Source organism: Helobdella robusta, assembly GCF_000326865.2.
Source record: "Helobdella robusta unplaced genomic scaffold HELROscaffold_1, whole genome shotgun sequence".
In the NCBI taxonomy this organism is placed as follows: domain Eukaryota; kingdom Metazoa; phylum Annelida; class Clitellata; order Rhynchobdellida; family Glossiphoniidae; genus Helobdella; species Helobdella robusta.
Window position 1 is genome coordinate 8629235 of NW_008703570.1, and position 22856 is coordinate 8652090.

The 22856-nt window shown below is 30.3% G+C and overlaps 2 protein-coding genes across 2 annotated transcripts; both read right to left on the bottom strand.

Annotated features, from left to right (window-relative positions):
• Window positions 1-49: 49 nt before the first annotated feature.
• Window positions 50-16770, bottom strand: HELRODRAFT_62517 (hypothetical protein; the record flags this gene model as incomplete). The annotated part of the gene is made up of 26 exons (XM_009011184.1): window positions 50-228; window positions 930-1014; window positions 1263-1557; window positions 5969-6021; window positions 7958-8030; window positions 8156-8256; window positions 8414-8479; window positions 9490-9551; window positions 9717-9852; window positions 10162-10261; window positions 10430-10561; window positions 11013-11146; window positions 11468-11564; window positions 11811-11995; window positions 12622-12693; window positions 12914-12988; window positions 13379-13466; window positions 13619-13778; window positions 13937-14049; window positions 14261-14400; window positions 14717-14753; window positions 14962-15065; window positions 15260-15342; window positions 15729-15814; window positions 16079-16254; window positions 16444-16770. The coding sequence occupies 26 exons, from the start codon at window positions 16768-16770 to the stop codon at window positions 50-52; spliced, it is 3159 nt and encodes a 1052-aa protein (XP_009009432.1).
• Window positions 16771-19593: 2823 nt separating this feature from the next.
• On the bottom strand, window positions 19594-22419 carry HELRODRAFT_159300 (hypothetical protein; the record flags this gene model as incomplete). Its single annotated transcript, XM_009011185.1, has 6 exons — window positions 19594-20330; window positions 20508-20657; window positions 20770-20951; window positions 21095-21163; window positions 21446-21701; window positions 22335-22419. 6 exons carry the CDS (start codon window positions 22417-22419, stop codon window positions 19594-19596), a joined length of 1479 nt encoding a protein of 492 aa, XP_009009433.1.
• Between the last annotated feature and the right edge of the window lie 437 nt (window positions 22420-22856).

Below are 22856 nucleotides of genomic sequence, written 5' to 3' on the forward strand. Positions count from 1 at the left end.
AATGACACACAAGTGAAAATCATAGCCAGAGAGAGAGAGCAGATTTCATTCAACTAGCCACACACCGACAAAAGCACAAAAATATCAAACAATTAATAGAAACAAAAAAGTTATAAGGAAGATTGCAACCTGGAGACAAAACAGTTATTGCACTTTGAACTGCACTTCTTAGAAGGTCGTCAAGATGAAACATCCAATGAGGAGGTATCTTCCTCTGTTTCAACACCTCTCCAACCTACATTGTTCCGTGAAATGAAGGGTGTATAAATTTATGAAAACTGAGCGACAAAAACTATGCAAAAGATTTATAAATTCGATATACACCTATATAAATATATAATCATAAATGAAGCTTACACATTGTTGGAAGAGGTAGATGGCAAGTTTCAACTCATCAATGGCTATTGTGTCGTAACCGACCTCCTCACTGAAGGAATCTACGAAATCAATAACAGGAAGCTAAACATTTGAAATTAACACTAAGAGATTATTAAATTGAGGTTTTTTTTTAATCTAAATTCTAGTATGACAAAAAAAGATGATTAGATAGTTTTGCAATTACAACAATAGTAATATGTAATTTGAATTGTAATATCAATTTTCAAAAACTTTTCAAAGAATCGTATCCCAGTAGGATTAGAATTTAAATAACCTTAACAAATATTAGAACGTGTAAATTATTAAAAATCTTTGTTCAATGTTCATAGAAGCGCATGGTACCAAATTAGCCCACCTATGACTGATTTGAGAGTTTTAACAGTGTGGTCATTGAAGAAGTCTTGAAAACCTGAGATAAGCCCGGACAAATGTTTCTGTGTGCCAATTAATCATCAACTTATCAATTAATCAATATGAGCTGATTGCTGATTATCAAATTTATGAGAAAATTTCACGTTAATTGAAGGGAAGCAACTAAGAAACGTGTCAACTGTTTTGTAAAATAAAAACCTTGTTCACTCTGTGAATTGAAGTGTTAGCCTCTTTTGAAACTGTGTTCAACCACCTCTCACATATCTTGAATAAACAACATAAATGTTTTTAAACAAACAATCCTCTAAGTAGAATAAAATGAAATAATTTTAAATGAAAATATTAAAAAAATTAGTGACTTTTGTAAAAAAAATTAAAAACACAGCTTTAACAACTTCATATAAATTAATAACTAACAACACACGAAGAACATTCCATGTGGTAAGCATTAAAGAGGGAAGGTTTTGCATATAAGAATCAAAGTACAAAATACACAAAAACTAAAAAATTACCTGCTCCTTATCTTCATTTAGCAAATTGACAAGAGTCGTCCTTCTCTCAGAATCTTTTTTGGTCAGACTGAACCCTCCCTCCCTGACGCCAGCGGTGTCTGGGATCAGTGTGTAATCGGGAATGGGAGATGGGGAAGAGTTCGGTATGCTACTAGTGTACTCACTGCAGGAATGCATGAACGTACAATGAGATGTAATGTTTACGTGGCTGTTAATGAATGGTGCATGCCTGAATGAACTACATAATTTCATACAATAATGAGTGAGCTTTCTGTTGACTGAAAATGAAATTTCGCTAATACCATGTAATGCGTCTATAACGATTCTTGCCATATAAAAAACACGCTGAAAGAGTTTATAGAGCCTTAAATAATTACTTGAATGTAATTATCTACTAAAAATAATAATTAAAACAACGCCGGTTCATTCAGTGAGCAGAAAAATTACAAATTAAACATGAATAATAGAAAAAATTGTTTTTAAAATATATGTATGAATTCAATATGAATAACTTTACCAGCCATCTGAAAACATTAGGAAAAGTTGCACGCCAATAGAAAAATTTGTAATTATATTTTATATTTCCAAAAGCTGATAGAGAAAAAAATGAATGAGTAAATTCAAATGTCATAGGATGCAAGAAGCCAAATAGTTCACAAGCATATGTTTAAAATTTTATTCACTAATCTGTCTGATGAGCCATAAAACATGTTTCTGAAATAATTTCAAAACATTATGTGGAAAAGGTGAACAGTTTAAAGGAATAGTCATAATGCTAAAAATTTAGTTAACTTTAGAAAAGTTAGCGTTTATTTCATTGCTTGTAAAGAAAAATTATTATAAAACATTATCTTCAAGGTCTGATTTTTTCAAATTATAAAATAAATCAAAAAATTACAGTGCTCGTTTAACATCTTCTATGAAAAATTTCAACTCTCATTAAGTGAACATGATTTTATAGCTCTACAATTAATATACTAGATGGCTTAAACCTACAAAAAAAACCTGTTACAACTCTTAACCATTTCAATTTTTTTTTTAGAATCTGTTCATATCTTTAAGTAAACTGGAAACTTGGAACTACTATTGAAATAACACATAAAGTACTAATTATTAATTTCCAATAAAACAGTCCCTTTAAACAGTTGGAAGGCTGACTTGACATTGTCATTGAAAAAGTAAACTACAACAGAAACGAACCATTCATTGAACTTTTCAATGGGACAGCAGAAATTTTGGAGATCGTTCATCAAATCATCCAAAAAAAGTTGAAAGAGTTGCATTTTTTTATTCTGCCTGGCAATTTTTTATCAAAAACTAAAAACTTAATAGTTGAAGTTCTAATTACAATTTTTATTTCAGAAAATGTTTACATTATGTTAGAACATATATATGACTGATTGCGATAATGAAAAATTAATTTAGTAGGTTCCAGTTTAAAAATTACGATACAATATAACAAGATTCAAAATAATTTTTCATGATTTTTAATTATTTCAAAATAAATTACCCATACCCTTATTAAAGAAGACATTAAACCACATACACCTAATTATTATGTTACATCTTATGTATTCAAGTTTAGTGAAATTAATTTGAATAAGTTTCTTTCAAATCATTTGTTCTCACATCCAACCGAATTTTATACGAAAAAAAAATCTGAAAACTATGAAACAAGGAAATTTTGTTGAATTTTTATGTGTTTCAATAGATTTGTGTGTTTTATTGATGGCTCATAAGACAGGTTACATACATAGCATGCATCAAAACAAGTAGATAAGCAACCCATAGCAGCATACATTATTAGGTATAAAAACTATTATTCAGTCAGAACAGATGATTGAATTAGCAGTAAATCGAAAATCTATTTCGTTTAAAATCTAAATAAAACTAATCATTAATTAAACAATTCAACACAAAGACGAAATCACAAAATTGAAAATTTTAACGCTTTCTGTGAAACTCTGTAGCAAAAACTCTAGAGAAAAAAAATTGGTAATAAAATATTGAAATCATGTTTTTTAGCATATCGAAAAAAAGCCAAATTTTTCCAGTTTTGTTGCATCAGAACTCATAAACAGTATCATAGACCAAATCAAATGAAACTATCCAACACATCTGTGCTTAACGTCTTAATTAGAAGCACCTAGGACTTTCAAAGATAGTCGGATGCGCTAATGAATAATCAAAACTAGTTCCCAGCGCTGATGATGTCCACACTTCAGATTTTGGTCGCGATTTTTTGTCATGTCTTGAAGTCAAAAACAAAAATTTAAATAAAAACATTTTTTTTGAAAAACAGATGAAAAATATTTCCTTTGGCTTGCCTGAAAATATAACGTAATTGTTCTAGTACTACGTCCATATGTTAATACGAGAAAAAAATTTAAACCTCTCTATGCACAGTTTGGATCAACATTTTTTACTTTTATGAGCTATATTTATAAGAATACTCAACTGAGCTTTGAAAAGTAATTTTAAAATCTTCGACTCAAGAAAAATCCATCCAGTTTATGAACAAAACAATTTATGTACAACACACTGAAAATTGTCAAATCTAAAAACTAAATCATAATGTAATCAAATTTGAATCGTTATGAGGAACCACTGCATAACATCTTCACATGTTAAAACTGATTATTAAGTCAAAACTCATCTGCATTCATCTTAAAGAGTAGAAGCAAAAAATATATACCAGATCAACTGAGATTTTTTTCTGTTTTGTTTTACTGTTGTAGATGTAGAACACCAAGCAAAAATATTTCAAAGTAAATTATTATATACAGCCAAAATTTAGTAAATCAATTATGTACAGAGGTATTCGCAACTCCAAGCAGAGCTATCTCTATGTGTAATTAATTAATTAAATAAAAACCATCCGTAATAATAACAAATTGAAGCTATAATTTGATAAGAAAAAGACAAAAAAATAGGCAAACCTAGTGGGAACCTGCAACCTAATGAATGAATCATTGAAATAAATGAACAAATTAAAGGAAGTGAAACAGAGGTTAATAATGCAAGGAAAGAGTATACATACGGACAGAAATTTTTCATAAAATAAAAATAAAATTGTGAAAAATAAAATTAAACTAATAACGTAAACAATTACTACAACAAACGGAAAAATATAACGAAATCCATATGTTTAATAAACATATCTGAGGTGCCTATACAAGTATGAAATGTATATACAATGGATCTTATTTTCAACAGAGGATAGGGTGGGAAAGAAAGAGTTGAAAATTATTTATAATAGGTAGTTGGGTGAGCATCTATAATATCAAGTATATTATATGGCAAAAATCATAACAAGTTAGACTAATGTCTTTTGAAATTTTTTAAAAACGGCCTTTACGATTAAAAATGGAGACAGTTATTTGGACTGAGATTTGAGCCCTCATCAGCTGGAGGTTATATTCATTAGAAATCATTAAAAGTGGTCAGCAGGGTGGTCAACTGAGTAAGTGTACCTCATCACGTGCTGCCACTGACTCAGTTCTAACGTTCAGACTTCAAAGTGCAAAACTGACACTATCACGTGTTTCAACCAATTTTTATAGAAAGAAAAAAAAGTTGAAAAGAGGCTTATATATAGTGCAATCGTGAGAACTATTGACAAGATGACGAAGAAGAACATAGAAATATAATAAAAACGATCCTTTGTCATAGGATTAGCTAAAATAAAAAAATCAGTGGAAAGTGGGTGTTGTATTATTTCAAGAATGATCAAGGTAAAATATAGTGAAAGTAAAACATAAGAGATGTGTCTTCGGTGAAAGTGCTAGCGATTTGTAGACTTGGGAGTGCATTAAAATGCCATTTAATTGCTAAATAAGGTAAAAATGGAATTAATGAAACGGTGACCCATGGCTCTAATCTATGAGGAAGCAACCAAAAAGGTGCCAACGTCTGAAGAAATAAGGATTGCTAGAGTGAAACATAATTAGTTATTCGTGTAAGAAATAAGCTTTATTAAAGCAAGAAGGATATTGCAGAAATATGAACGTTGATATAGTGGGACAGAGGAAGAAGGATAAGGGGAGGAAGGCTAACCCAGGCTCTGATAAAACTTTTCTGGTTGCTTTGATCCTGAAAAATTGAGCCATAAACTGATAATTATGACGTTGACTAAAAATTAGATCACCTAATTACCTTGTCAAAAAATAACTCAAAATATTATTCGTAACCCTTTACACCAACATTATATCAATCAATAATTGAGAATTAAAAATCAACATGTTAATCTATGAACAACAATGAATGTGAAAATTTAAAAAAAAAATAACCAATAAAATCTAGCAAGATAGAAGATATGAAATTGGAAACTGCCTAAAACACGGACCTGTCGGCAGGAATCTTCAACTTGAGAACAGCTTTCTCGTGACTGGAGGATGACTTAGACCTCAACACACTGTCATCAGCTGCTCTGGCCACTGTGTTCACTGTCAATGTGGTGCAGTGATGCAGTAGTCAATATGGCAACATTGAAGTTATTTCATAAGTTTATTTCAACTTCAAATCGTTAGATATTACAGAAAATTTTCTTTTCAATTAGAGCTAAATCTTATTAATATTTAAATAACGCGAAGACAGCAGCGTTATATTAATTAAAATGATAAATGAAAATAATAAAAAAAAATTAATAAACTAAATAAACAATGACAGATGTTTAATTAATAAAGAACTGACTAGATTGAATGAACTAACTAGAAAAACTCCTGTTAAATTCACTTCCATCTTTCACCTTGTTAGTCTTCTTAACATGCTCCCTGTACGTATATTTTCATGATATTTAAAAAAATTAAATTAAAACATTAAAAATTAAAAGAGTGCGCTGAAATTGTTACATAAGCGAAGTCATAATCAACTTAATTGATCATGCTAGTTAAGATATAAAATTGGTAAACTTCAAATTATAGTATTGAGACTGCAATCTTTGTCATCTACAATAGTAGAGCAGCATTTTACAAATAATAATTATACATATGGTATATTTGTGTACTGTGAATCCATTTAGTGCCCAGGCGAGTTTCATTAGATGTATAATCAACGCCATCACGTCACATAAGAAATGTTTTCAGCTCACACTATGTTATAGGCAGCTAGTCTTATAAAAAAAGGCACACATTAACATGCTAATCAAATGCACTGTTCAATAATATGATTGGTAGCAATTCTTATTTTTATTATTGTAACTAACTCGATAGATACTGTTTAAAATATTAGGCAGTTGTAAACTGTTATTATAGATTGTATTTATAATAGAATAAATAAATAAAATAATAAATAAATAATATAATCAGAAAAGCATTTAATAACAAATATCACCATACCTACAAATTCCAAAAATAATAATGATATAAATAAATTCAAAACAAAATAAAAACAATAACATGTAAGTCAGATTAAGCATTTGAGAGTAATCAAACCATACATTCAAATATTATCAAGTTCACATTACCATTCATGGACAGTCGCACTTGTTTTGAGGTGAAAGGTTAAATTAACATGCAGTGGAAATTACTGTTCGAATATAACATACATCATTGAAGAAGCAAAAACAAAAAAAATTCAATTAATATATATGAAAAAATCGATTAATTAATTAAAATACTTTAATAGAGCCATTTTGCTTTAAACAAATGTGTAAATATTTTTATTATAAATAAAACCTTTTGAAATAATTTCAATTTTCAATTTCCATTTTATCAATCAACTCAAAATTTGAGCTTCATTTGTATATTTTTATAGAAACAAAAGTAAAATGACTTTTTATATGAATGGATGTAACTCGACCGAAATAATTCAAAACATTAAGAATTAGTCTTTCAGTGATATGTGATTAGAAGATAGTAGCTAGTGTTTTAATGTAGTAAACTAACGATAAAATATTTTAAAATTAGACCGATGGACAAACCGTCTTTCATATTTGGAAACTGAATAAGCACGTGGCCTCTCTGAACTTTATTCGAATGTTGGGTGGACAAGTTTTAAACAAGGCATTCAATTGCATATAAATGAACAAATAAATAAATAGCAAACAAATAATTTTATCATTCAGTTTCAACTCATTTGTTTTTAAAGATGAATATATATAATCACACCAGTAATTCATCTGCATTCTACCATAACCATGATTGACGGATGAAGTGAGAAAGTAATTTATACCATCCTAATAAATGAAAAATCAAATTGAAAAAAAATTACAAATCATCAAAGCACTTATCAATATCACAAACAAGACCGGCCATTAAATGCTAACAAACAGCTCTGGATGCAGTTAAGCATAAGACTCAGAAGAATGTGAAATGTAAGCAACGCAACCAACTCGAGGCTGAAAATTATTACTACATCCATGTACCACTTATAAACTGAAAATGTCCTTGACTTTTAGGAGTGGTCGCAAGAAATTATTATAATTAAGAGCAATTATTACAATCTCAGGTCATAAAATCTTCAACATGTTCATAAGTGAATACTCAGGTCTGTGGATCAGTTATTATATTTCAAGATCAGCTGAACGTGCAAGAGAATCAGTACATGCTAAGAAAACAAAATTAAGCTGAGGTCAAAACAATTAATTATCTGAAAGTAAAGAATATAAAATAAACCATCTAGCTATGAATAAGTAAATGAATATGCAAACAAATGAAACAAAAGGAAAAAGATGAAATAATTATAATTTAAAAAACTAACTCAGCTAAGAATGAATGTTCAAGCAGTTCAGATGCTGTTGGTCGTTTGTCTGGAACTGGTTCAAAACATCTTCAAACAAATATTCAATACTTTTCATTAATCATTTCTGACAATCAAGTAACATTTAAAATATTAAACAAAGAATTCATCAACATTAAATCGGTGTAGCGTGCCAGAGACAGGGCAATACAAACTTGAGCAGGAAATCCTTAGCGTTTTCAGACAGACACTCAGGTATTTCAGGATGGATCTTGTAGTAGCCAACCTTGAACATGGCAGCTTGTGGGCAACCCAACTGCACACAAAAACATTTAAAACATTTCTTAATTGAAAAACCCTCTGCTACTTCACAAACACTCTGTTGCGTGAGATTAATCTAAATGATAAACAACTACATACGTGTGCGTATGTTCTGGTGGTCAATAATAAATATGCATGTCATGGAGTCTAACCTCGAAGAATGGTAACTTCCCAGTGGCCATTTCTATAATCGTGCAACCAAGTGACCAGATATCTGCCTGGCATCAAAAATATTACCAAATTTGAACTACTACAATGATGCTCAATAATAAAACTCAATAATAATACCAAACTAGTATTACTACTAATAATAATAATAAGAAGAAATAATAATAATAAATCAATGAATAAAACATTTCTTAGTATAAAATGAAATTAGAGGTCAATACTCAAATATTAAATAAATAAAAAAAAATTATGAAAAATTATGACTATTAAAAAAAGAACAATAAAGTGCAAACGAAGGAACTCGATAGAATTTTAAAAAACAAACAAACATATTTTTCTAAAAAATCAATTGAAAAGTGCCAACGTCATCATCTCCTTCGTCATCATACTCATCATTTCACAATTGCAAATATAGATAATGATAAACTAATTCAAGACCCAACATTATATTGAACGTTGTAATTGAAATCATCATCTCTAAAGCCTGCCATCAACGTCACGGAATTTGGTTAGAAACTTAAATGCATGGTAATTGCGCGAAAAAGTGCAGAGCAGCTAGAAATATGAACTGAGTTAAGTACAAAGTATAAAGTAAGTACAACAAACAAACAAACATCAAACAAACATCAAACAAACATCAAACAAACAAACAAACAAACAACAACAACACACGTTTAGACGACATTCGTTCGTTTTAAATTACGAAATGAATTCTAAATTCATTAACAATTATAGAAGCGTAAAGGTACCGCTGACGACATTTTCCCCGAGATCAGGGGTTGCCGTTTGGCTACCTATGATGAAACCGAAATACCCCTCGACGCCATTCACATCTGTCACTCGCCTTAGTATCACGCAACCCCGCTTTCAAACAAACATCAAACATTAAACATACATCAAAATAAATAAACCGGCAAAACTTTTCAGTGCAAGAAATACAAATAACCAAATTAAACGACAAAACATCGTTTCAAGAAATCTACACAACAAAGGTAGACAAAGAAAAAAATTGAACTGAAGTAGCAAAAATTACAATACACAAAAATTAATTAAAACTCACAGGCTGTCCATAACCTCTCATACCCTTATCAATGACCTCTGGAGCCATGAACTGCATTGTACCTTGAGTTTTCATGTTAGTAAATTCAAATCATCATTCACAAATAAATCTAAGTAAGATTAAATGCTTAAAAATATAAAATAGTTTGTCATTAATTAATTAATTAATTAATAGTGAACAGTGATACTTGGTTAAAAAGTAAAAATTTTAATTTTGTACTAGCTGACCTGTAAAAGTACCAGCCGCTTTTTTGCCTGCCAATCTCTTAGAAGTTCCAAAGTCAGATATCTTAAGATTCCCGTTGAATGTATTTATGAGGACGTTGTCGCCTTTGATGTCTCTATGTACAATCTTATTCTTGTGCTGAATTTCAGTTTATATCGGATTTTCAGTAAGTTCAAAAATTTGGAAATTTAACCTAATATTTAATAAAAAAATAGTTAGAAATAAAAATAAAAAAACCAAGCAAAGATATTATTACTAAGAATATTCTTACGGCAACAATTTGTGAAACATAAAAATTAATGAAAATGATTTGATAATGAAGAAAATAAATAAATTTAATATAAGGAAAAAGGATAGCAAATCAACGAAGCATAAAAACATATTTAGAAACAAATATATGTATATGAGAGAAAAACATTGCTGAGATTTGAAAATAAATAGACAGACCAGGTACTCCAATCCTTTGACCATCTGCCTGGTGTAAAATATAATGGTATTCTCATTGTCCTTCAAAGGACCCCATATCTCTCGCAACAAAGTTGATAAGCTCCCTGGAACAAATTATTTAATACATGCGTTAATAACTTTTATTTTTCAATTCCACTCCACCGGTTGGAAAATGATGTTACAACGAAACAGCTGCAAACATCATTCAAAAGAAAAAAAATTAATAAATATACAGAACAGAGACAGACAGACAGACAGACAGACAGACAGACCTCCAGGCACTTGCTCCATGAAAATTTTGAAGTAACCATCCTCGCTCAGTGATCCTAGGTACTTGACGATGTGAGGGTTTGTTAGCTTTGAGTGCAACGAGATTTCTTGGTGTAATATCTGAAAATCTCTGAATTGTTGTGGAATATGGAAAAACACGATTAGTTGAAAATAGATTTTTAACATGTCTTTTTTTACATCTTAAAGTTTTTGAAGTAAAGATATAGATAGCGATGAATAAAAATTCTATATAAAGAATTCACTACTGAGCCAATCTAATTAGAGTCAAATGTTTAAATTACAAAATAAATAACTATCACAAAGAACCAAGAGAATTGTTAACCACAGAATCTAATCAGATTTTTTTTTTATTACCAGCCGAGCCTATAAACGGATTCAGTTATGAAAATAAATTGGAGTTTACTATGACATCTATACAAATTTAGACGCATGCTGAAAATAATCATGGAAAAGCAGTTCCTATCTACACAAACATGTTAACATCGGTGCTCCAAATAAACACCAACACGAAACATTACAAAAAGTAGGCAATTACTAAGAAGGTTAACATAAAGACATACACTTGGCTGTCCTCTGGAACTTCCTTGATGGCAATCTTAACTTGTGTATCGAGGTCCCTGGCAGCATACACGCAGCCGTATGAACCTTGACCCAGCTTCACCCTCTGACCTCTGCTATCTTTCTCATACTCGTACTAAAAAAAGTATATAGTAGTGAATATTATAACTTTTTTATTTTATTACCTGCTCGAAATTTTTTTTTTATTAGCAGCCTTCATTATATTACATTTAAACATAGATCAATAGAGTGAAAGAATCATATGAGAAAAAATAAATAAATTAAAAAAAATTATTTTAGTGAATTATGAAACAGAAACTATGAAATGCTTATATATCAATGCATGGATGTACTCTTTTTTTCTTTTTTTATTTATTTACGAATCAATGTTTTCATGCAAAAATATGTATAATATTGATAAACAGACAGACGGGCAGGCAGACAGACATAAACATACTCTTATTCCAGTTGATCTTATTTCTCCCTCCATGTCCAACTCCATATTTATTGGATTGCCAACACTCTCCATCATCTTTACTACTAGTTCGTAATATCTTCAAATAAAAAATTATGAAACGTGATTTAATGTTCATCAATAAGAAAAGCACAACTAAACATTTTTTTTTACCAAGTGAAACATATTCATGATTATTAGATTAAAGTCTAAATAAACAAATTATAAAAACTCAGACCAAATGTAAATAACTGAAATAAACCAGCATGCCAACAAAATATATTACAATTAAAAAGTATGTGTACATTTGAATAAACATTCAGAGACAACAACAACGCCAAAAAACCTCTGCTTATGAGTTTCAGAAGGAAAGAAGATATGGAAATCATCCGAGTTATCATAGACATAGAGAAGCATGGCTTTGTTGTCCCTCTTGTAATGACTGACGGACTTCAGTGAGGTGGCCATGAACTTCCATTCATGGATCTTCTTATCTTCCGGGGGAGCCACATGCCAGATGCGGATTGATTGCTGGGTGCCATCAAGTCAGCAAGTAACAAACAATTAGTACCAAATTTCATTTCTATCAGTTGGAAACGTTTGAAAACATCGTGTAATAATAATAACATATAACGATAATATTGAATATAACCAAACGAATTTCAAGCTGAAATTATAATTTAATATGACGACATTAAAGTAAATGAGAATAATTCAAAAACTGGATAAAATTGAATAAGAATAGCAAAATAAATAATATGCGAACGAAACGAAGTGTTGACGCGTATGATTATTGAAGCAGCAAGGAAAATTACACCATCAAAATTGCAACAGATCATTTCAAATAAAACATCATCACAAACTGTGAGAATTATGATATCAGTACTTGTTATGGATGTGTTGACATTTATTGTGAATCATCATCAATAAAAATCATCATTAATCAACACACATTAAAAGCGAGCAACGATGGCAATAAGAAACTCCGATATAACATTGAATCTGTCAAGTAGGAAGAATAATGTGATCATTATATACAGTTGAACATCATAATGTAGTTATCAGGGAGTTAATTCAAAATGAGGACTAATTAATAAGAGCGCCATGTGCTAAATAACGGACGCATAAGCAAAACGTATAAACATTGAAAAACTTACACTCCCTTCGTCATCCATGTTAGCTTGAAAGTGACTAGGCATCAATACTTTCTGAGGCTCTAGAATAAGAACCTGCAGAAATTAAAAGTAATTTAAATTAAAACACTTGAAAATATATAGACAAATGGCTAGAACTAAATAAACATTTAAAATATAATCGACAAATGGCTAGAAAACCTTATAACTGGCAAACCCCATTAACATCTCGGACACTTTTTTCACAGTCAAATATAGAGAGTGTTACATTGAATATGAAATGAAGTTGAAATAATTGCTGATGGAGGAAACTAACGGGTGTAAAAAAATAATTTTCGTTTTTCTCTTTTTCTACACCTTCTTCAAAGAAATCAATCCAGAAGTTGAACAACTGAAAAAAATTTCTTTCGATGAAATTATTTTAATTTATTAAAATTATTTATTTAAAATTTTTATTTTATCTTTTAAAACCAAACAATAATTAATATTGTGACACATTGGGACAGTCATGTAATTTGTTAAACTATAATTTTTTTAGAAGCTATGGAAGAAATACAATTAAATATGAAATATGAATCTTATCAACATTTGCAATCTTTCCAGAAAACCATTACAGCAAACAAATTCCTCAAAAATAAAAATTAAATTAGAACCGTGGTAAAAACTCATATTGATGACGCAAAAACACAACTCCATCATCAACTACTGGTGTGGTAGAAAAAAGAACAATGAGAAAAAGCCAAACATAAGACAGCAGAGTATATAAATATCAAAAGCAGACCTCTTTATCTCTCTTGTTGTGATTTATATTTTCTTCCTGTCTGGATGACGTAATCAGTCGGATGTTTTCCATGGTGGACTTTAGGTACCTTCAATTTATCAATTCGTAGAGTTAGAACAATATTGAGTTAAAAAAATTTATAAGTCTAAATTATTAAAAAAGTGAGTGAAGGAATGAGTAAATGAATTAATGAATGAGTAAATGAGTTAATGAATGAGTGAATGAATGAATGGTTCAGACCAGTCGGGCGGATCCAACTTCATCATACACTCAGCTGCTTGCACTGCCTTGCTGTAATCCTCTGCCAAGACACTAATCTCAAAAAATGTGGCAACGGTCCAGTAGTCAGTGAGTGTTGATAGGTAGCCCTTGCGCCCAATCAAATTGTTCAGTGTGAGGGCTGCGTAGGGTTTGAATATAAAATGGATATATAAAAATTTAGATCAAATAAATTTTGAATAATCAAAACTAACCCAAATTTGTGTCACAGTTATGTCACAAATATATTGAATGATTTAAAAATTTATGCAATCAATACAGAAATAACAATAAACCTACCGATTTGTTGCAACTTAGTAGACTGTGAGAACTTTTCTCCTGAGATGACAAGCAGCGTGGCAAGGTTGATGCCCGCATACTCGTTGGGTTGGGCTTCGAAACCTTTCTGATACCTGATAAGTTGGTTAATTGTTCATTTAATTTGTTGTTGTTGGCTGCTTGATCAAGCCATTAAAAAATTATTTAAATTATCATTTTTGTTTTCGATAATGCAATAAGTTCATAGATGTGAAAAATATATTGAATAAAAAAGTTATTTAAAATGAAATGAACAATGAATTAATAATGTTTCAATATATAAAACAAGGAAAAGTGAGTAATAACCATTTAATGGCATTGGTAAGTGCTTCAGTATCTTGCCTCCCAGAATCCGTGAACTTGTCCTTATAAATACGTCCCAATAGGCAGATTAGATCAGGAATCGGAGTCTCCATCTGTTCTATGCACTGCAAATGGGATAGAAACTTATCTGCTCTAGAAATTTTGACACATTGAATATTTGTTCTAAAAAATATAATAAAACAGAAACAGATTTGACAAAAGCACAATAAAGCTTCAAATACTAAAATAATAAATAATTGCACATGGTAGAAAATGACTCCAGATATATGTATCTATAAAATTTAATGGGGTGATTAAAAAATTACGAACCTCAGATCACTGCAATAAACAGTGAAATAACCAACAAAAAAACAATGATAATGAGTTTATGATTTTGTCAAGGAGAAAAAAGAGAGTAATAAAAGTAGCAGTTTAGTAGTTAGAAACCTTGTTCATGACTTCCAATGCTTTGTCTCTATCACCTGGCTTCTTACGCCTTCAAATTTCACAAAAATTAATTTCAACATGTTGAAATTCGTCAAATATGTTAATTTATCCACAAATAAACCAGATTCCACATTTTTATTCCAAAGATAGTAATTGATATAAAAAAATTAAGAACCTAAGATAATAGATGATTGATAATGATATGATCCAAAAAAAAACCCAGAAATTTATAATATATAGCTATGCCAAGTAATTACCTGTTGAGAGCAAAGGCATAAAGTTGTTGGATGGCCATTGTTTCATTAACCTGACTTCTAACATCTTCAATCTCCTCAACTAATGTCACCATGGCATTGTAATCCTGGATGCATTGAAATTCACTTTGAAAATAGTGCATTAAGGTTTCCGTGAAATACACTGAATTTGTAACAGTGCATTAAAAATGCATGTAATTTATATCATTCGTCATATTCACATGCATATAAATTAAAGCACAAAACTGAATAATATTGAGACGCTGATAATATAGAGCAATAAAATTTTAAATATACAAACTTGAATTTCTCTGTAGGAGAGTAGCATGTTGAAGACAATGTCAGATGATAGCAACTGAGGGTCATCCATCCTGTCTCTCATCGCTTTCAAGGACTGCATTTTAAACATCCACAATCATAAAAATGGTGATTATGCAACAACCAACCACATTCCTCAGACCACGATTACAATTTTACAATAAATAACTTTGAAAATGATACCCAAAGTGACATCTATAGTATAACATTGAAAATATACTTAATTTTGTTTGCTTGTGCTTTTTTTTTGAAATTAGATTTTTTAAATGATAACGGGATCTCTGCCTCAGTTGAAACTTAAAAAATTGCTGATAAGATATGAGGGATAAATATTTAACTACAACCACAAACATATTCTTCTGCAAAAATATGTTAAAAAGTTCCTTAACAATATATCAAAAATTCTCAACACAAAAAATATAGTGCAAAAAAATCAAATAAATAAATAACACAGACAACTACCCTTTCAAGATCTGGTCCTTTATTGTTCTCTCTGATTTTCCTCAAATCAGACAAAAACTTTTCTTTGATGTGGATTCTAAAATGATTTAGTAACAGTAATTATTAATCATGATAAATTAATGATTAACAAGAAGCATCACAGACCAATAAAGCATCATCAAAAGTAAATGAATTATCTTAAATCATTATCAGAAATCATTATCTTACTGTAAAACATTACATCAGGTAATTATATTAATTAGAAAAGAATTATTTCCAAAAATAATTACATGAATAATTTAAAAAATTTATGAACAATAATATTTTTATATTATTCATTAAATTTAGAAAACATTCTAACTTGCTAGTTGTTTCAACTCTTTTCATAACTTTTTTTAAGAAATGTAGCAATGTTTGAGACTTCTCCAAAGTTTTGGTGCCAGAAGGTTCGGCTGCTGTGGCTCCTGCATCCACTACAACACATTTCCCATCACTGCCCAATTTATAAGGAAAGAAATCTGTTTTCTTGCTTGTCAACTGAATAAAATCATGAGATATCAACAATTTAGAAATTGCCTAGTTATAAATAACTAATATCAATAGCACTCTTAAAAGTGATAAATTTAGAAAGACAAAATAAAAATATTAAATTATTTTAGTATGATAGACACCATAAAATATTTATTTGAATTCAATGTAATTATCCTATAGATAAGAGGTACGAACATTAACAGAGATTGTGAAGCCAGGATTAGTGTCATGCAGAAGTATGACTGTTTCTGGCATTGACATGCTCTCTCTGACACCAATGTGGTATGACAAGGACAGCTGCTGATATTCAAGACTCATATCCACAAGTGCTACATCAGCATTGTAAAACTTATCCAGTGCTTCTGTGTCACCAAAATCTAACTTCTCAAAATTTATCTGAGTCAGCTCTGCTTTTATGCTGTTGAAATTTACAAATGCAGTTTTTAAGATATAAATTTTGAAACACTTAGAATAAAAAAACCATTTATTTATTTTTGTATAATTGACTGTTTTTATATTCATAAAAAATGTTAGTAATTATTATTTCTTATTTATCTCTTTCATTGTTGTGTTAAAAATTTTAGACTTTTAAAAACCTTTTGCAGGCTTTCTCAACATCAGAATAAGCTGCTTGTCTGGCGGACAGTCCAGAATCTCGAGGTTTGGAGGCTGTCAAATTGATCAAACAAACCACCTGTAAGGCCATTTTTTTCTGGTCTGCTGATCTGAGTGCAATAAATAAAATATTAATCACCCGGATTCGAAGTTTAAATTTAAAACAACAACATGTAGAGCACTCCACTAACATCGATCTCGTCCTTTATAATTTTATCGATGAATTTTATTTATTTATTTTCAAATAATTGCAGAAATCCAAATTAATATTTTACATCCGCTTTCTAAAATAACTAATTTAGCGAAAGCTCTGAATGAATAAATTATATACAAATAAATGTAAATTATTTGAAAAAAATAATATTTGATGAGTTGGAAAATGACATTTTAAAAAGAAGTTTCAATTTCATCTAAATAATCCTAAACGTTCTCCCCGCAGTTCGTTTCGTTTGTGCATGGGAAGAATTTTTTTTGAAGTTGGCTTAATATTAGACATTGGCTATTTGAACTCCTTGGTTTATTGGCTTACTTACGAAATTTCATGGGTTTTAAAAAACAACTAATAACTAATTGACTAAATTATCATTGTTTTCTTGTTTGCAATTATTGTTGTCAATTTAAATAAAAATATTGCTTTTCGTATAGAAAATACAGTGGCTTATCTAAGCCATGGTTGGCTTACTGACGAAATTGCCTGGATCTCAACAAACAAATAATACTAAATATTTATTTATCTTAATATGTTTAAAACATTATGATTAAATTGAATTATGTAGTTTGAAATTATTTTTTTAAATTTAAATAAGTTAGTAAAACATAGGTAGGTGAAATTAATTTATTATTTAGGTAGGTAGGCTAGGTCATAAGGTAATTTAATTACATAGGTAGGTTAAAGAATAGTCCTTTACTCTACTTGGTAGTCAGTTTTTCGTTTTGTGTTTTTTTTTGTTTTGTTGCACACCGTACATTGAGCAGGTACGCGGAGATTCCTGGTTTTATTGGAAATTTTATTTATTGAATGTAGTAGTCTGTGTGATTATATAGAGTTATATAGAGTTTGCATGGTTATATAGAGTTATATGGAGTTTGCGCGATTATATAGAGTTGTATAGTTTGAGCGGTTTCTCACAGGTCTTACTCTCTACGTCTTAATCTTTCTTTCTATTTTACCATTTTTATTTATTTGACATGCGTCATTTAGCACAAATACTCAAACACACACATTACATTAGGTAATTACATAGGTAAGTTAGAAAGGCATAATTTTAATTGTAGGTAGGATAGATAGAAAACATTCAATACTAATGTAGTTGAATAGGTAGGCGCGTAAGTTTATCGCTTCTATTTTTTTCTTTCACCCACATTACACGCATCAGCGTATTACACACACACACACACACCACACACACACACCACACACACACACACACACACACACACAGATACATACATAAATACATATAATAGTGTTTTAGGGTAATTTTGTTTTCACAACACACCACTTAGATTTATTATTACTAAGGTCCGAGTAATTTAATTTCATAGGTAGTTAAGGGCATAATGTAATGATAGGAACAATCTTGTAATGTAAATTAAATGTTGTAAGTGTATTGATAGATTTAAGGTTAATTTAAAATTTTACTTTCAAAGTAAAGAAATTTAACGGCAGTGATCAAAAGAATATAACTTTTTATAAAAAATTGAACAGAAACAGAATAGCAGTTATATTTCAAGTTTATTGCATCAGATAACAACGAAATGAATTAGCTTACTTTAATAACAAAACAATCTTTCACGTAACACGTACACGCGCGCACACACGCAAACATACATGAAATAACAGTATAGTCTATGTTAAATAGCATCTTATACATCTTGATCAAAAAATAAATTTCTAATTTATACGTAATTTTAAAAAGTTAAAAGACCATTCTCGATATGTATTGTAAAAATTTAAACCCGAATTTACATTTTCAAGTTTATTGTTTTATTAACTAAAATTGGAATATTTGTTTTAATAAAAATAATCAAATTAATATATGTTATGTGCGTTAATTAGTAGTACCATTGTATAATGAATTTGTAGTAAACGCTTTGGTACATTGTCACTACCGTCAATGGTAACTCCATTAAACTGTAGTTGAGATTTTTTCATTGGTTAGCCAAAAATTAGAAACACCAAATATGATGATGCCTCTCTAAAACATGTTCGATAAAGTCTCAATTTTTTTAAATATTGGTTGCAGGATAGTTTCACCACTTTGATAGAAATTTCATTTTGGTGACATGATAATGATGTTGTAATGTTCTGTCCAAGTGCATGCATTTTCACAGCACCGTTATTAACCTAAAATATTAAAGTTTGTGATCGATATGTTAAGATGTGTGTGTTTGTTAGGCGCACAGACTGTCTGTTGAACAGCGAAATGACTTTTTAAAATTAGAAATCATTTGAACACAGCAATTAACTTTTTAGCCATTCTATTAAACGCATTGGTTTTTTGTTAGGAAAATGTTTTTATCTTTTTTTGATCTATCGAACTGTTTTTTTTTAATTCATCAAAATCTACCGTACTTACAAGCAATAGCTCTTTTCAACAACTATTAACTTTTAAACAAAAATAATTCATAAATAAATATATGTAAATAGATTTAGAAGATATAAAAATGGAAAACAAACAAAAACAAAACAAAGAATAATTAAATAAAAAATTGATTCGATGAAAAGAATTATTTGTCTGTAGCAGAGAGAAGTGGAGCTTTGGAAGTGTTCATGTTGCTCTTCGTAGTGTGGTCACTGTAGCTGACGTTGCTGAACATGCTGCTGCTGTACTCTGTCTTGTCGCAGTCGCTTCTGTCGATGCTGCCCATGTGGTAGCTCTTTACGTTGTAAGTGTTCATGCTGTTGAAGTTGTTCTTATTGAAATAGTTCATCTTGCTGATGTCGTTTTTATTAACGTTAACGTTGGTGTTGTTGTTGTTATTTATATTGTTTGTGCCACACAAATAATTACTCGTGTAGTTGTTTGCGTTTAAAATGTTGTTGTTGTTAGCGTTGTGGTAGAGGATGTTGTTGTTGTTGATGTTATTATTATTATTATTATTATTATTATTGTTGTTGTTGTTAAGAGTGATATTTTTGTTGACATAGGCATCGGTAGGAATGATTGGTACAAAGGTCGTTTGTATTGGGGATTTGAATTCGTACGAGCTTTGCATGGCTCTGAATTCATTAGCATCGTCGATACATTTGGTCTGAACGGCAATCGTGCTGTCTGCGTAACTGAATTGATTCTTCTTTGGTCTCCATTCCAATTTGAAAGCAGGCTGCACCCGACAAAAACGCCCCAGAAAGATTCCACACGGAAAGACGACAACGAATGTGATGATGAAAGTGAGGACAATGGCGAAGATGATGTTGAATGTCGATACGTTGCATACTACACTTTCTGAGCTAACTGCTGCATCTTATTCAATTACAAATCGACAGTAACAGATCAAGTTTATATAAATTAAATTTAAATTTGCTTAATAAAAAGCTATACAAATATAAAAGAATGTTAATTGATGAATAAATAAATATTTTTAAACCGAAAAATAGTAAATTTCATTAAATGATTAATTAATTTATTAAAACCACAAACTTTGCGATATTGAATTATGCAAATTATAAGAAGGATGGTTATTGTTGTTGTTGATGATATTGTTGTTGTTGTCAAAGTTGTTGAAGTTGCTGAATGTCGATTCATCGATAGAATCAATGTGAGCTTGATACGATGGAAACAATGCATCTTCTGTTTTGATGAACGTTAGCGTAAAAAAACAAAGCAAATGATTAGAGTAACAGGCATTCAATAATTGATTAAAAACCAACAAACACACAGCAACTGTTAGAAAGGTATATACCGTCGTTATAAGAATACAAATCGAAGAATAAAGTTGTTGTAATGGTGGATCGTTGGCTTGTTGATGTTGTTATGGTGGTGGTTGTTGTTAGCTCCTTCATAGGTGTTGTCAACATTTTCGGCGTTGTTTCAACTACAAGAGGTATGCATTTTGGGTGGAGACCCAACTCGAGGTTTTGCAGGCTGTCAATTTAAATAATATTTAGAGAAAAAAAGCTCTTACACTAAAATTAGATTTTAAATAATTCTGGTAAACTTAAAATTATACAAATTTTTATTTAAAGTTAGATTTCAATATTTTTAAAAAGTGAATGAATAACCCTGACCCGTGGCTCGAGTGAGAACACCTGCCATCTCTCCACGCACAGTAGGGGTCCTTCAGGGCAATGCAGGAGCTGCCGTGGTGAAATTTTTCTGCTATTTAATTCTTTCAAAATATTATTAAAATTTAAAAATAGAAAATTTAACATTGAATAATAATTTTTTGGTAGAAAAAAAATATAACATAGCAGGGATAACAAAGTTATTTGTATTTGTATCGATTTAATTGACACAAATACTCTCAGATCATCAAACAGCATCAAATTATTACGCATCGTTAATTTATTCACCAATTTACTACGCATCATTCACTCACTCATCGAATTATAGTACATTACTCATTCATTCATAAAAACCTGCACGACTTGGCCTCCTGGCATCGATGAAGATGAATAGATTTGATTTCTACGTGGGAAACCACCAATAATTTTTTCTCGGTCTGATTTTTTTGTGACTTGTTGTTGTTGTTGCCGTTTGTTTTAGAGGACGTTGTGTAGATTTTGAGTTGAGTTATTGGAATGTTTTCAGGGAAAACTTGTAGAATTTCCACTACAACTGTTTGAATTTTTTCGTCCTTACCCTTGTTGTAGGCCTTTATGACGCGGCCGTTGTCTGCGTGCAGTGCAGAATGTTTTGTATGAAGAATCGTATAATTTTTCACAATTTTACAAGTTTTTAAAGTTAAAATACTTAAAAATGGTTAATAAATTTCATTACCAATTAACTTTTTTTCATATTAAGACGAGAAGAGTTTGAGATTATTCAGAAAGATAAAATCTAATCAATCGAAATCCACAACACAAAATTTAAAGTAACGATAGAAAACAATGAATGAGTAAGAAGAGAAAAAATTGTTTTTCAGAAATATCAGTGTTTTTAGCATTATTTCGTTTTATTTTTGTTTTGTGCTGCAAATTATTTTTTTATAAAAAGTTGAATCGGTCGAGTAAGGTTAAATAAAGTTTCAAGTGCATGACAATTATAAATTTGATTTTGTTTATATTTTATTTACAATATAATAATGAAAATTTATTGAGCAAAACTTTGGCTAACTGTTGCGTGTTAGTTGATTTAAATACAAAAATCTGTGGCAGTAATATTTTCAAACAGAAAAAGTTCGTTAAAATCTCAAATTAATTATAAAGAAAATTATATAAAATTCTAGCTGTAAAATGTGAAATATAAAACCAGGAAGATATAAAATATAAATGTATATAACTTATACTTATATATAAAAGTATATACTTGTCAGGGGACAAGTCTTATGAGACGAGCAGAGCATGGAGGCTCTGTAACTCAACTCCACACTGTGCATCCATGCATGGGGCATAATAAACATTCCTCTATCTCTTCTGCTCTTTTCCCGCCCTTCCGTTTTCTATCTCTATCTGTGTTTCTCGCTGTTTCTCTCTCTCTCTCTCTTTCTCTTTCTCTCGGTTTCTGGTTTTTTTTCCGTGCATTTCCTTTATATTCACGCTTGCATGCACGTGAAAACACTTCAACACGGGTTGTAAAAGGACGCAGAGAAAGCAAATGCATCGTCGAGTTTGCAATTGCAATAACAAGAAAACATCCGCCCGTCCCTTTTACTTTATAAAAAAGCGACGTAAAACGAGAGAATAAACAAGTGCATATTTTAGAAATTTGTATGGCACGCTAGCTCGAAGCGAGGAGGTGTTGATGACTAGGAGGAGGAGGAAGAGGAGGCGAGCACTCGGGACTCGTGTGCGCAGAAAAGTTATTGAACATTGTCAGGCAAAGTGAGCA